General features: G+C 49.6%; 1 protein-coding gene and 1 long non-coding RNA gene across 2 annotated transcripts in view; one reads left to right on the top strand and one right to left on the bottom strand.

Moving 5' to 3' along the window:
- Positions 1 to 15,886, top strand: part of Nuak1 (NUAK family kinase 1) — a 69,408-nt gene that overhangs the window by 13,744 nt on the left and 39,778 nt on the right. Inside the window, exon 2 of the mRNA XM_048418162.3 lies at positions 14,936 to 15,056. Within this exon, the coding sequence (XP_048274119.2) occupies positions 14,936 to 15,056 (121 nt within the window). The remainder of the gene's footprint in view (positions 1 to 14,935; positions 15,057 to 15,886) is intronic.
- Positions 1,554 to 15,590, bottom strand: LOC125389597 (uncharacterized). The gene is made up of 2 exons (XR_007228495.3): positions 15,212 to 15,590; positions 1,554 to 1,883 (listed from the first exon to the last, which is right to left on the bottom strand). It is a non-coding gene; the product is annotated as an uncharacterized LOC125389597 (long non-coding RNA).

Here is a 15,886-nt window from a genome sequence, read left to right as displayed (position 1 = left end):
GCACATCCAGCCTGCCCTGAGCTGCAAGCAAGGAAATGCAGGACCTGGCGAATCGGATGTTTAATGTGGAAATACTAATGTGTTATAATAGAATTCTGGATGCACGTGTGTTTTTCCAGTGGACAAAGGCCACTTGTAGATGAACCATTATCCTTCAAAACTGGAGGCGTCTGCTGAGGAAACCTCTGACAGGACAACTACCCAGCCGTTTCCTTGGTGCCAGCCTTCAGCTCACTCCTAATGTTCCTCAGTAGTGTTCAGGAATCTCCACGTCTCCTGTTTACAGCATGCCTGTCTTCTCCATCAACTTTTGTTCCTTTGTTTTGAGGGGGGCAGTTTGAAAGATGGAATTATCCCTTTTCTATAACAAAAGAAATGGCCTCCTGGAATCCTGGATGTTCCTGAGACTCAGGAGTTAAAGATTAAAAGTAAAGTTAGTTGGCAGGTCCCCAAAGACTTTATGTTTATCTTTTTCTGTGTATGTATGTGTGCACATGTGGAGATGCATCCGTGTGTGTGTGTGTGTGTGTGTGTGTGTGTGTGTGTGCACATATGCAGGTGCATCCGTGTGTATGAGTGTGTGTACGTGCATGCGTGCACATATGCAGGTGCGTCCGTGTGTGTGTGTATTTGTGTGTGTGTGTGTATGTGCATGCACACGTCCACATATGCAGGTGCATCCGTGTGTGTATGTGTGTGTGTGTGTACACGTGGAGGTGAAAATTGATGTTAGGTGTCTTCCTGGTGGGTATGAGTCTGTGCATGTGAGTGTAGGTACCCGAAGAGGCCAAGGTGTCCAGTCCACTGGAGCTGGAGTTACAGATGGTTATGGGCTACCTGACACAGATGCTGGGATCCTCTGCAAAGGCAGTATGTGGCCTTCACCGCTGAGTCACCTTTCCAGCCCCCTCCTCCTTATTTTTGAGACAGTGTCTCTTGTTGAACCTAGGACCCATAGACTAGACTAGGCTGCCTAATCAGCAGCCCTGGGCTCCTTCTGTCTCCACCTGCACAGTCCTGGGGTTATAGATCTAAGCTACTCTGAACAGCTTTTTATATGGGTGCTGAGGATTTGGACCCATGTGTTCATGTCCCCATCCCTGTAGCTGCCACATTTTGATTCTATCACAGAGGCTGTTTCTGATTCCATGTGTCCAGTTTCTCTACATGTTTACTGTGACTATACGTTCTGGAATTACATTAACGTGAACACTCTGCATGTGTGTCTGCAGGGGCCCAGGGCGTGGGTTCTGGGGCTTTTCTTTGAGTGGCTTTTATGGAAGCTATGCTCCATTCTTGTATCGGTTCTGAGAGAGAATCTAGTAAAGTCTGTGTTTTTGAATCATTGGATGAACCAGCAGTGTGGGGAGTAAGGCTCCTGGGGTCATCACTTGGTTAGCACGTGGCTGAGCTGGGTTGATCTCATGACTCAAGATCATGTGCATTTCCTATGTTCAACCTGTTACTTGTGCCTTAGACTGTGGGTTAAGGGGTAAGTGGTTTGGGAATGAAGGAGCCATGCTGTTTGGAAAACTGAAACCAGAAAAACAGTCCTTAGTCAATCATCTGTGTTGCTCAGGTGACAGAATTCTGAACGGCTGTTGTCTTGAGGGGATGAGAAGCCGCGTTTGGCCTCTTCAGCAGGCCAGACCAGTCTCTGTTGGAGCATCAGCCTTAGGTTAGTTCTGAGATGGACTCAGAAGCACACTTGAAAGCAGCTTGCGTTATTATCTGCCCATAGCTTACGCTTTAGGACCTGCTTAGCGCCTAGCTCTCGGGAAGAATTGCCTTCTTGACTTCTCCGTCCGTCTTCTCTGCAGATGGGGTGCTCACATCAGAGACAGGCTGGCTTCAGATGTCTGCTCCGGGATATTTTAGCTGAGCTGTAGGAGACCATTAAACAAATGTAAGAGTTTGAGGGGAGAGGAGAGCTGTGTCTCAGACCAAATGTTTTACATGGAGAACATCTGGGGAACATTGGGATTTGTCGGTATGGTACACCAGAAAACAGCCTGGTGGGGCTCCGCAGGGATGCCTCTGGCCCCTGGTGGCTGGGTTTCACAGTTCTGCAGGGAGGGCCTGGTTTTTATGAAGGCAGTGCTCTGGGAGGAGTGTCTCTGGGGCTATGCACTCTGTACTGTGCCGTTTAGCTCAGCGTCCTGACCAGATCACCACCACTCATGAACAGTTTGATATCTGAGCTACCCCCTGAACCCCAGTCTCCAGAGGAGAGAAGTGTTACATCATGCCAATGCGTGCTTTACCAGGTGATTCCATAAACTGCACAGAATGCGGAGGGACATGTGTGACCCAGTGGGAGCAACAGGGCTGCAGCCTGTGAGGATCTGGGTTGAAACTGTCATGTTGACTCATGACCCGTGGGAACATGACATGGTCCTTTTTAGATTGGTTGTTATCTCCTGCAGTTTAGCCTGTCTTGTGAAGGGGGGGGCTGTAAAATACAGTGGGGTGACGTGCACTTAGAGGGTCCTGTATACAGCACGGCCCTGTACAGGCTGTGGCCTTAACCACAAGTACAAAAGCAGCTGATGCAGGCCGCAGCGGGGTCGGGGAAAACTGACTCCAGCAACTTGTAGTTAGTGAAGCAGGTTTGAGTGGGAGATGAAGGCTTAGGATAGTCATCCTGTCTGATCCGTCCCAACTCAGGCATTGACAGGAAGTTCTAGCCTCTCCCTTGGCTTTTGGGTACGCAGGAGTCAAGACAATGGCGATTCCTGCCTTGTAGTTTGCCTGCTATGCCCAGGTATTGACCATGAACACCCTTCCTCCTCGTTAGAGTATATTTTGACTGGGGTTTGGGTGGCACAATGACTGATAAGTATTTGTAGGTGTGAACAAGGTTTGCCAGGAGATGCGGAATCTTGCACTTCCGTGCCAAGCATGTCAAAATGGTCCTTTTGGATCTTCCTTCCCCAAGGAAGCCCTACAGTATTTTACCACGCAGTTACTGTGTTCCTGAGAACTATAGGATGAGAGCAAGCCTGAGGAATCCGGATGGGTTCCAAACCTGTCATTTTGACCAGGATCAGGCAAGTGAAACTGTCACATCCCATTCCAACAGAGATTGAGGGTGAGTAGAAGCCACCCGAAGCGAAGGTCTCTGCCCTGCTCTGCAGAATCAATGCTTTCTCTAGAGCCATTTCCCGGCAGTTGCTTGCTGAGGGAATGAACGCATTACCACCTTTTGAAGAAGCACAGCTCCCAGGCCTCCCTGACTGCCTGTGTCTGTCTGCCTTCACTGACCAGGTGGACAGTGGAAAGGTCTACATACGGATGCGTATTTTAAGATGAAAGTGGTTTAAGTGTGAGCCAGAGAAAGGCTTCAGAAGGTGGCTCTGTCCTTAAGTTCAGAGATTCTAGCTGAGCTCACTTACCACCTCCCTACTCCTTGCCAGGGACTGGACCAATCACAGGGTCGCTGGCCCCCGGGCTCTGGGATATATATATTTCTGTATCTCTGAACCAGCAGTTCCCTACCCTCCCTCAGGCTTCATCTATGTTCACCGCGAAGGCATAATACTGTTGTTGCAAGACTTTAATGAGCGGGAGGCTGAGAGATCTAACAGAATGGTACCCGGGGCCAGGCGTCTACTGAGAGCTTGATAACGGGTAATTACCATGATCACTGTTACAATTGCTGTGAGTCACCATGAACCTCTTCTCGGCTCCACTGGAAAGATGGGACGTTCACAGGCAAGGGATCTGGGAGCAGCTGGGGCTTCAGCGCCTCAGAGACAGGTAATGGAAGGCTTGGTGGCAGGTGGCTGTGGTTTGGGTTGGTGGAATGAAGGGACCTGCGGTAGTTTTAGCCCTGCCTTTTAAAACTCTTGGCGTGCATCTTCACAGCCAGTCTTTGGACGGACTCTGTGCTGGGTGCTTGCTCCATCCTGGATGTACTATGGCTTGGTTTGGATATGCTGGAGAGGTGGCTTTGCTGTGAATAGAGTTTATGAATATTGGTGAGGGGGATGGGGTGGGAGGGCACCCAGGTGTCCAACAATAAGACAGTGTCTCAAGACCAATGTGGAATCCTTGGCAGGATGGAAAAGTTAGCAGATGATAGAATGTGGAAGGATCCTGGCAGAGAAAGTGACAGGCAGGAACCTCCAGACATGACACACTTCCCACCCAGGCCTTCCCTGGAGTCCCTAGGATGACCTCAGGGACATGACATACTCTCCTATGCTGGGGAATATTATTTTCAGGTGTGTAATTTTTGGTTTTGGTGAGTTTGTTTAATTCTGTGAAGCTGTGTTACTGTGCCTGCCTAAAACACCTGATGGTCCTAATAAAGAGAAGAACGGCCAATAGCAAGGCAGGAGTAAGGGTAGGTGGGGCCGGCAGGCAGAGAGAACAAACAGAAGAAGGAGCAAGAGAACAAGGAGAGGAGGACGTCAGGGGTCAGCCACTCAGCTACACGGCAAGCATGGAGAAAGAAACAAAGAAAGATATACAGAAATAGAGAAAGATAAAAGCCCAGAGGCAAAAGGTAGTCGGGATAATTTAAGAAAATCTGGAAAGAAACAAGACCAGGCATTCATAACTAAGAATAAGACCGTGTGTGATTTATTAGGGAGCTGGGTGTCTGGGCCCTCAAAAAGCCAAAAGAGTAAAATATCACACAACACTCCCACCCAGGCCATCCCTAGAGTCCCTAGGATGATCACAAGTCCCTTCCTCAATTTTCTCAGGGGTGGGAAACCAAGAATGTAGTACTGGCTAAGTCTCCACTGAGATGGGGCTAGGGGGTTGTTCAGGAAATGCCAGCCCAAGAGGAGTATACTCCATGGGGTCCATTGCCCTTGCTTGGGACTGTTTTGTAGCCAGAAGGGTTGCTGTTGGGGTGCTAATTAGGGAGCTGGGAAGCCTGAAGACCTTCTGTTAGGGGTGTGGGCTGGGATCAGCCTATTCATTCAGAACAGTGAGCACCAAGGACTTCCCTTTGCGGGGAACAAAGGTGTTGACTGCTGCTGGTAGGGTGGCTGAGGTGACAGACTGAAGCCTGTGACATCTTCACTCCCTCTGTGCTATGGCCTTGCACACCAGAACTGCTATTCATAATGTCCTAATAGCAGGAATTCTGTCGGGATAAAAATAACTTCTGATGAATCTTTCCTTATCAGTTAGAGCCTCCACGGTAAAGACAATATAAAACTCTCCTGCAAGCAGTGGCTTCATGTCCCTGGACGCCCTTCCCTGTCATGCCCTCCACCAGGGTCCCTCCACATTCTAGCATCTGTAACGAACTTGCTCAGCCGGCTAACTCTTCTGCATCCACGCCAACACGGATGGCTCCGTGGCACACGTGACCCCCCCTCCCCCCTTTATCAGTCCCCTGATTCTGCCCGGTGTATTTCACCATCTTAAGACTCCAACGTCTTTGTTCAGATCCCCAGCCAAGGTGAACTCCATAGATGAGTTCCCTTTCTCTTTGGAAAGTGATCTTGGCCTCTTAGGTCTTTTGTGTCCTTTGCTCATTGTTTCTAAGGTCAGTGGTTCACTGCCATCTGAAGTTAATATTAATATTTAAAAGTAGCGGTTGCAGAGAATTAAGCAAGGATGGAGGATGGGGAGCCCCCCCACCCAGTATGCTTCATGTCTGATAGCAAATCAGGCTTCAGAAATTGGAGCAAGGTTTGTACCCAACGAAAGCAACATTGTTCCCACAGCTCTGCCGACATCACCCTGACATTGAAGGGAGGTTACAGTCCTGTACCAGGCTATAAAACAGTTCATATTGCTTAGGCAGAGCTGTCATTTTCTTTCTCAATTTATTAATAATTCTGCCATAGGATCCCGCCTCACGTGTAAATGTTAATAAGCCTTTGTGTGCCAGTTTCTACGCCCGGACTCCCTGCTCGGGCTTTTAGTCTTGCGTATTGTTGAGTTTGGGAGCTGAGCTTATATTTCAACAACCTTGGGACTCTTAGGGCGGCAGGCACGGGACATCCTACCACCTTTACAGCTCCTGTGTTTACTTAGGAAGCCCTGGTTGCTCTTTGCATTCTCTCTGCTCCATCCTGTACACAGCCTGGTATGATTCCCATACTGGCCTCCTGAGGCCAGCCTCGTTGTCAGATGGGAAAACAGAGCTTGTGACTTAATTACTCTAGGACCTCCCAGCAAGTTCCTCAAAGTACTGACAGGCCTGAGTCCTGATGCTGGCTTCTCGGTGGTTCCGTCTGGAACTTTATGGGGTTCAGAAGTCCATAAATACAAGTTGTCCAGCCTTGACTTCCTGAGTCCTGCTCTGAACAGCAGCAGGGATCCTAGATTGGGTTGGAGATCTTCCAGCTTATAGGCTTGCTTGACCTCAGGTTCATCCCTTCTACCCCTTCTCAGGACAGCTGCCACCTGTCCTGAAAACCAGCTACACTTCATGGGCTGGGGACATGGATTAGTGGGTACGAAGGTGTTTGCTGTGCAGGCATGAGAAACTGAGTTTGGATCTCCAGCTCCACTGTAAAAGACTGGGTGTGTGTGTGATGGTTCACCGGTAATCCCAACACACAGCAGGCAGAGACCAGCTCTTCAGAATAAGCAAACTAGACTAGCCAATGCCACGGACTCTGAATTCAAGGGAGAGACCCCCGCCTCGATATATATGATGGAGACTGACCAAGAAAGACAATGGCAACCTCTGGTCTCCACATGTGTGTGCATACACATACCCAGGGATCCACCCATGTGCCCCGCCCTCCATAAACATGCACATACACCACATACGTGCACTAAAAATAAATCAGTTGCACTGCAGAAATGTGCACGGCTAAAAATAAGCAGCAATTTGGTGATTCTAGGCACAGCTCCCAGCCTTGCGTTTTGAGTGCTTTTGCGTATCTGACCATGTCTGAGTTAACATCTCTGATGCTACCAGTAAGTTTTTGATGCCTTGGGCCATGAGTAGACCGTAAAGACACCCATCCACTTTGGCTCTGGGCCTTGCGTCATCCAGAGGCTTAACTTTGAGCCCGCACAAGTGAAATGTTTCCTGGCAGCAAAGTTTCCATATGCTGGGGGTAAATTATCCGGGCCGCTGGCTTCCTGCAGGAAGCAGCTCACTTTTAATTGTCCTCTGTATACACGGGCAGCTCATTACCTGTTAGCCATTGAGTGTGTAATATGAGTGTGTCATATATAAGTTACAGAAGACTAAGAGACAACAGGGTCAGGGATTCTGGTCTGAGATGACAATTCTCAATCCTCAGACTATAGTAAGTCACCTGAGATATAAAGTCTTTGGTATTGTGAATTCCAGGTCGGCCATGATGACATAATTAGACCTTGTCTCCAAAGAATCAAGGACCTCCTCCCCGCCTGCCCCTCTGAACCCACCAAACCAAACCAAACCCCTGTGACAGCAGGTTTCCCTCCTCTCACCCGGTTGGGGCGTCCGCTGCTCATCCCTTGACAGTCGTTGGTTCAGAGAACCTGCCTGCCCCTCTTGACCAACTCACTGTTGGCATGCTCTCCCAGCACTGCCTGTCCATGTACCCTCTGTCCACCCTTCTTGGTTCTTTCCAGGTCAGCCGTGGTCACTTGCTTGTGTGTATAAAACCTTGACACAATACAAGGAGTGCAAATCTGTCCTGAGATTCCTTAGCCCTCAGTTCCCCTTCTTGCAACATGGGGCCATTCTTGGCCCAGTCCTTGAAGAGGAAAGAAGGATGGGGCAGGCACAGTGGAGTGTGGAATGACTGAGTCCATAATGACATCCCCGGTGATTGCTCTGAGCTGACCCAGGCCAGGGAGACCAAACTTTGTTATTTAAAGTCCAGAGTTAGAACACATTGTTTTTTCATAGTGGAAGAAAAATTGAAATCACTCGAGCAATCATTTTGTTTCTAATGGGAGTTTTAGAAAACACAGGGTCGAGACGGGTCATGGAGGACCGCAGTTTTCCGAACTTCTTGCAGTGGTGAGCTGCCGCAGGGCACACACATACAATTCTTGGCTTCTCCCCATTCTCCCTACCCCCTGTCTGCAAAAACACCCTTGTAGGAACGTGAATAAACAGGCCGGAGAGGAAGGCGAGGCGCCACCTGCCCTGAGGCAGAGCTGGCACAGGCCCTCTGGGGCCTGTTGAATCCTGGCAGCTCGCTGCTCCACACGCAGTGGAGGGTCACTGAATTGATTAGGGTTTGGGTTGCAGCATAGACTTCTGGGTGGCATTATCATGATCTAGGCAAAGACTTGAATAACGGCCCTCTGGTGATCTGGGGAATCTTGGGTGTGTGTGGCCCAGATGGAGCAAGGCTTTGCCCTGAAGTCTGTCCTTGTGTGAGAGGCCCCAGATCCTGGCTGTGCTGCAAGGCTGCTCCCCTGCTGTGGACCCTGGACCCTGCTTACTAGGCTGCCCCTGGTTCAGTGTCCTGCAGCTCTTTTGGTGGCACGTGGAACTGGAGCGTGGCAGGCGTGAGATCACACCTTGTAAATGGCAGAGGGGTTGCCAACGGGTGTTGCTGGGCTTAGATCTACGCGATTTATGATCGGCCTCTTCCTGGGAGGCTCGTTCCCTCAAGGCTTCCTTACTTCGGAAACCTCGTTCCCAGAAGACCCATCTTACCGGCCTTTGGAGACTTAGGGATTCTTCAACACTGTTTTTTTGCCATGTCAACATTCTGTTTTTTTGTTTTGTTGTTGTTGTTGTTGTTGTTTTTAGTTTTCTTTTGTTTGTTTTTGTTTCTATGTTTTGAGAAAGGGTTTCACCCTATAGCCCTGACTTGCCTGGAGCTAATTAATCCACTAGGTAGATCAAGCTGGCCCTGAACTCACAGAGATTCTTCTGCCTCTGCACTGCTGGGATTAACAGCCCACACCACCATACCCGGTCCTTATCTGAGTTCATCCTACCTGTATCCACAACCTCAGAAGTCAACAGTTCCCAGGCTTACTGTCTGCCTATAAAATGACGTTGTAGTTAAGGACCAAATGAAATAAGGCCTGTGGACGTCGGCTCTTGCTCTCAGTAGGAGCACCGTTGGAAGTTTGGCCTGGTAGCCAAGGCCCATATTCTGGCCACCCAGGAGGCTGAGGCAGGCACAGACCTATTTCTAGGCAACTCAGGGAGACCCCATATCAAATGAATAAATAAGTAAAATAGGGCGGGGCATGCAGCTCAAGTAGAGTGCTTACCTAGTGTGCACAAGACCTTGGATTCAATCTACACTACTGCAAGAAAAAATAAAGAACTGTTACTGTCAGGTATTGCAAACGCTCCTCTCTCGGGACCAGAGACAAACAGGCAGAGCTGGCTCCTGAATAACATGACTGCCTCACTGAGCAGGTTGCTGCACACCCAGCATCCCCAGGCCTCACCCCATACTTCTAGATTTAAAGTTGATGTTCTAACAAGATGCCCAGGCATGTCTTGTTGGAGAGGTGCCGTTTTAGGATAGTCTCTGCAGGCCAGTACCGAGCAGTGTATAAGTAACTATTCATACACCGAGACTGAGGACCAAAGAGACCCGCCTCTACCTTGGTTAGAGCGTAGAGTCTCCCTCATGCCCCCGAGCAATTTCTACTGTATGCTGGGCCTCTCTGGAAAGGTTTTTAAATTTCAACCTGTGTTTGCCACTGGATAAGGATGGAGGAGGATGGGGGCGTGCGGGAGGCAGTCTACGTTACGACTTGCTGTGGCTAATGACTCCCTGAGCATGACTCAGGACTTGCATCATTGTGTCCTTCAGTCAGGCCTGGTCTATAAACACTGCCGTTCAGTGAACAGATGTCCAGGCTCTTTAACTCCACTGACAGGTGAGGAAGCAGAGCCGTGAGGTCTGCGATTGCCCAAAGCCGCCCTGCCAGGAGAAAGCCTGTGTGCAAACTGGTCTCTGCCTTTCTTTCTCCTGCCCTGGCCTTGCTTGTCACCAGGCTTTTGGTCGGTGTGGAGCAGCCACCTTGGACCCCGCAGGCTGCATGCAGGGCAGGTGGTTTGTGGTGACTAACTAGTCAATGAAAGAAAATCTGCCAACCCCGAAGAGAAGACCGAGCCTGTTACATTTAACAAGAGAGGGGAATTGGCTGGGCTGAGTGTGCCTCTGACAGCAAGCAGTCAGCACAGGGCAGAATTCACAGCTCCATGGCCAAGCCTGCTGCTACCGCATACGGTTTCCACATTAAACTATAGGTGGCCTTATTTAAAAGTAGACTGTTTTATACGTCTCAAAGTGCTGTCTAGACTGGGGGACATTTATGATCGTGGCTGCAGTATGGCAGACACACACACACCTGAGCCTCTTGCCCCAAGCTCACCCTCTGCCTTGTGCTGGGAAGAAGTGGACCTGGGATGGGAGGAGATGTGTGATTTAAGACATCTGGCCATCAGTCCTAAGCCCTCTGCTTCTTTCCATGATCTTTTGTATATGTGTAGGTTGGAAAGCAGGGGAGATGGGCATTTCTGTGTAACGCCACACACGGCCTTAAACGGCTCGACCACCAGAGTAGTGACATCCTTTTCGTTGTACATTTTTTCCCCTCTCATTGTCTGTGCATCTCCACCACCCCTTGCCTTGAGGACATGGAGGATGGATGTGTCCTCTTGCATGTGCAGCCTAGTCAGGGGCAGGTGCTCAAAAAGAAGGAACAGTCACGAATCGTGAAGGCCGAGGTCGTGAGCACTGACATTGCATTTCCCTGTTTAGCTGCTGGGCATTTGTAAGAAGGAAGTTGGGTTGACCCTGGGGTTGCTTTATGGGTTCAAGTTGTTTGCCTTTCTGTCTGGTCTGAATCTAAGGGTGCAGGTATCAAAATGTCTGTAACATGAGGGCCTGCTTGTTGGGGTTTCTGTCCTGTCCAGTTCCCACAGCCGTTTAGCCCCAAAGAAATCACACGGAGGTCTCCATAAGATTATAAACTGGTTGGCCATTAGTCCAGGCTTCGTATTAGCTCTTATAACTTATATTAACCCATTATTCATATCTATGTTAGCCACATGGCTCGGTACCTTTTTCAGTGGGGCAGCTCACATCCTACCTCTTCTGTGATCTGGGCAGGACTGCTGGAAGAGCTTCCTTCTTCCCAGAATTCTCCTGTTCTCATTGTTCCACCTCTACTTCCTGTCTGGTTTTCCCGCCTGTACTTCCTGCCTGGCTACCAGCCAATCAGCGTTTATTTAAAATATAATTGACAGAATATAGAGTTGTCCTGCACCAGATGTCCTCACAATGGCTTCACCTATCTTGAGCTTGCCGTTTTAAGGTGACATTATATTACAAAACCAGGATGGCGCTGTCCAGCCCTGCCTTCACTTTGGGGGGGAAACCAACACCATCGCCACAAGGAAGACCTCCACTCACTGTACCTTGAGAAACCAGGAGGAATTCAAGTTTGCTGTGAGGAGGAAAGGAAGGGTCTACTTATGGGACACTGAGTAAAAGTGACCGACATTTCCTGAGCAGTAACCTGGCCCAAACGTGTCTTAAGCATCTCACATACAGAGCTTGTGGGTCCAGGGAACAGATTCTGTTAGCTCCTCATAAATGGATAATGAAACTGGGTTACAGGGAGGTTCTATAACCTGTTCCAGGTCACACAGCTAGAGAATGGTTTCAGCCAGGGCACCAAGCCATGCTTCTAACAGTTACCCCCATAATATCTGTGGCATTGGCTCAGCTTATCCGTCACCTTCTTGAGGCAGATACCCACGAAGGGGTTGTGGTTATGGGTCTCTCCCTTTTGCTTGTCTGGGTCCTACACAGAGAGGCCTAGTGTGCAGAAAACAAGAAAAGAAAGAGGAGTCAGTTGTTAGGTAAGAAGATGGAGTGAGGCGGATATAGACGAGCCATGTGGCCGTGCCAGTTGGAGGGGATGGCACGAAGCAGAGGCCGGCAGGAGAAGGATGCCAAGATCCACAGCACACACAGCCCGTCTTGTGTGTTAGATGTCCACTGAACAACGACTCTTAGGCTCGCTGGGACTGTTTTCGTGGTTTGCCGTTAACTGGCTGGCTGACTGTGGAAGGGGCCATCTCCACATGGAACCCAGTGTCTGCCCCTCGGCTGCTTTCAGTGACTTCTAGGTTTTGTTTCCCCTGACTTACTACCACCCCATTTGACATTTTCAGTGGAAGGTGCTCTGCAGTCGCAAAGAAGCTTCAGTTGGGGGTACAGTCACCCTGGTTTTTAGCAGTGTGGAGCCCTTTGAGTTTCTGCAGCTCTGAGTAGGGCTTGATTAGAACATGGACACTTTTCTTCCGTGCCCAGCTGGAAGCCTTGCCTTGGCAGTGGCACCGTGAGACCCTTGGCCTGTCGTTGGACCCTTGCAGGGAGTAGACAGAGGGCTCACTTTCTTATGCATTAGAATGTCCTGACTTCTCTGGCCCTGGAACGTGAAGGAATGTATTGCAGTTGTGATTTGACAATAGAGCTTCCTTGAGGCCAAGCTCAGCTTGCTGCACACCCAGAGGGGTGGTTTCTGTCCTTGGCCCATCTTTAGTCTTGGAAGGAATGTGGAGGTTGGTCCAGCAGCCACCCACATTCTCCAGGCCCTGTGTGTGCTCACTGTCTGCTTCATCCAGGACTCAGCTCCCAGGATACAGGCCTCACTCAGCCAAGAGAAAGCTTCCCTGTGATGGTTTTCCATCTGACGTAAGCAGAGGAGGCTTTTCTTGCTGCACACTGAATGGGGCCATCATGAGGATCTGTGCAACTCTGAACTGGCACTGTGGGGCCTTGAAGTTTGAAGGCGCATTCATCTCTGTGCGTTTTATTTAGCCAGACCCCCGGTCCACCCAGGATCTAAGGGGAGTGGTGCCTCCATTGGATTCCCAGCTATGCATCTCCTGTGTTATACCTTTACCTATACCATTCTTGATTGCCCACAGAGACAGGATGTCAGAGAGACCAGAGATCATCTTCTTCATGTGCAAGTATGGGCAGCGTCATTTAGCGTGTGTGCCCCCTTTAAAGAAAACATTTTGCTTGTTCATTTTACATAGTGTGTGTGTGTGTGTGTGTGTGCATGTGTGTGCATGCACATGTGCAGGTGCGTGTGCTGTGCACTTGTACACATGTGTGCACGTGTGTGTGTGTGTGTGTGTGTGTGCGCGCGTGTGTGCCTGCACACATCATGTGCATTACAGTCCATATGTGATGGTCAGAGACAACTTTACTTCTCGCGAGACGCTTTTCACCATCCACTGTGTTCTCTAAGGCTGCTGTCTTGTTTCTCCTGCTGCACTGTGTGTTCCAGGCAAGTCGGCTGTGCTTTTCCAGCAGGCAGGTGATTCTCATTGTGTTCACCCCCGTCACCAGAGGAATGCTGGGCTGATAGACAGGAGCCAGTATTTGGCTCGCTCCTCCCTCTATTCCTCTCAAAACTTGGGTTACAGGACTCGAACTCCTGTCCGCAGGCCTTGCTGCAAAGCACTTTTAACGGCTGGTGCTCCTCACAGGGTTCCGATTTCACCACCGCATTTTAGGCTGGGGTCTAGCTCTCCTTTGTTTTTTCTTTCTCCCTGATGTCTGCCTGGGCTGGAATGTCTGTTTAGGTCTAGCATGTGCCAAGTATGGGGGTTGAGGACTGGAACCGTGGCTGTAACTCTTACCCACAGGTGTAGCCCTTACCCACGGCTGCAGACCTTATCCACGACTGTAGACCTTATCCACGGCTGTAGCCCTTATCCATGGCTGTAGCCCTTATCCACAGCCACAGACCTTATCCACGACCACAGACCTTATCCACGGCCATAGCCCTTATCCATGGCTGTGAAGGTTGAGCGCTGTCCAAGTGCAGATCTAGAGAGGGGTCAGGTACAAGGAGAACTACCAGGGGGGCTGGACCATCTGAATCAACTTTCCAGGAGGCTAGCAGAGAACAAACCCATTAGCAATGACTCCCAGTCCTTGATGAGGCTCAGGTTGAAGTGCTTTCGTTAAGGAATGTTTCTATTTATAGTTGGTGGGAGCTGGGCCGGGCAGGAGTTGCTGTGGTGAGCTGGGGACCCCCCTGTGATAACTGTCACCTGTGATAGTCCAGCTGCGGCTAGTTGTAGCTGCTTCTCGTGTATATGCATTCTTTTTCACATAACACCATGCCTTATTACCTGGTGGGATGGGCTAGAAGCCTTTTACATGGAAGGATGTGTGCCTATGAGGAAAGGAGGCCAGGGGAGGGCACATTTGGGGAGCTAAGCAGGCTTATAATGTGACAGTGGCTTGGTTGGTAGGTTCCCTGTTTCTGACCTTTGTCAACTTGTTGGTGAACAGACAGATCCATTGGCAAAAGCATTTCTTCTTGTTAGACTCCTGTTATGGTCCCATGTCTTCTCATATGTTAGAGTGGTCTGTGTGCTGGCCTCGGTCATTCTCTATGAATTCGGATTCACAGACACGGGCAGGGAGCGTCTGGAATCGACAGGGACTGAACAGAGAGAAGCTGCCATGCCCGTTTGCTTTGCCCTGGTTCTTTGTAATCGACCCTGTCCTCGGAAGGGAGGAGGATGCAAGATCAGTCTATGCAGACGTGTGACTGCAGCCTAGGTTGCAGTCTTTGGAGTGAGGGGTAGGAGGGTGAACGGGCTTTATGGGATTGGCCACACGGTGATTTTTGTTTGTTTTGAAGTCATCACTACAGCTTCACAGTGAACTGAATGCTTAGAATTTCACCTCCCATAATCACGTTTGGCCCGCAAAGCCCCTCACCTTTGCCCTTCTTTTACCCCCAAAGGATCAAGGGTCCTGTAATAAATGAACCATGTCTGGTTAAACAGCCACTGCTTAATAAAGAAGACCCAAACCCCAGGCTGTTCTAAACGAAAGGCATGGCGGGGGTCGCTCCGGAGCTCTGTGGTGTGGTTGTCGATGTGGCCCCAAAGCAACATCTGTATTTATGTTCCGCCCAGCCCTCCCCGCAACAATGGCTGGATTGCGTCTGTTTAGCCCTCTGAGTAACATTTCATTTCCTGACTTTATAGGTCGCTATAAAATCCATCCGTAAGGACAAAATTAAGGACGAACTAGACATGGTTCACATCAGACGAGAAATTGAGATCATGTCATCTCTCAGCCATCCTCATATCATCGGTATTTATGAAGGTCAGTAATTCTTTCCCCTACTTCTGTACCACTAACCATTTCACATACCACAGGGGCCTTGCCAAGACTTTGAGGTAATTGCCCTTCTGGGCAGGAGCCAAAGAGTTTTGCTTCATGATATAAAAATAGCCAAGCATTATCTCTTCCTTGTTTACCTTGAATGGAACCAGATACGTGCCGGGCAGCTCATCGGAGGCACGCACCATCTCTGGCTACTGCCTTCTTTCCTCTTTGCGGTTCCTTCGCTTTGGCTGTTGCTAAGTAACCTGTCTTATTGAAAGCCAGTATGCTTAAAAAAAAAAGGCTGCTTGCTTGGTGACCAGTAACAGTGGGTCCATTGTCAACGTCACTGTCACTCCACAAACTGATGGCCACGTTCAGCTGGGGAGGTCCTGCAGGTCCTCCCCCGTGAGCTGGAAATGAGTGCGGAGGGGTCGAAGAGGCACTGAAGAAGCAGGCCTCGGAGGCTGCGCAGTTGGAGCCCAGCGTGTCGCTGGCGTCCATAAAAGCGCAGGGCAGGGAAAAGCTTGTAAAAGGCTGAGCTTCGGTTTAGCTCTGGTCCTTTACAGGAGGAAATAGAATGCCTAAACCTCCCACGACCAGCAGTTCCTCTTCATAGTCCGTAAAGACGTTCCACACGCGGTGACTGTGACGGCAGAGACTGAAACACAGACATCAAAGCCAGGGAACAGTTTCTCTCCTCACTCACAGTTGGGCCAATAATTCCTTACCTAATTTTTTAAGAAAACTAATTTCTCTCTATATATGCAGTCTTTTGTTTATTAGATTATACTGCTCAGGTTGTTCTTGCTGGCTTTTATCATTTTATA

Source organism: Myodes glareolus, chromosome 26 (assembly GCF_982192425.1).
Source record: "Myodes glareolus chromosome 26, mMyoGla1.1, whole genome shotgun sequence".
Classification (NCBI taxonomy): domain Eukaryota; kingdom Metazoa; phylum Chordata; class Mammalia; order Rodentia; family Cricetidae; genus Myodes; species Myodes glareolus.
This window is presented reverse-complemented; position numbering and strand designations above follow the sequence as displayed.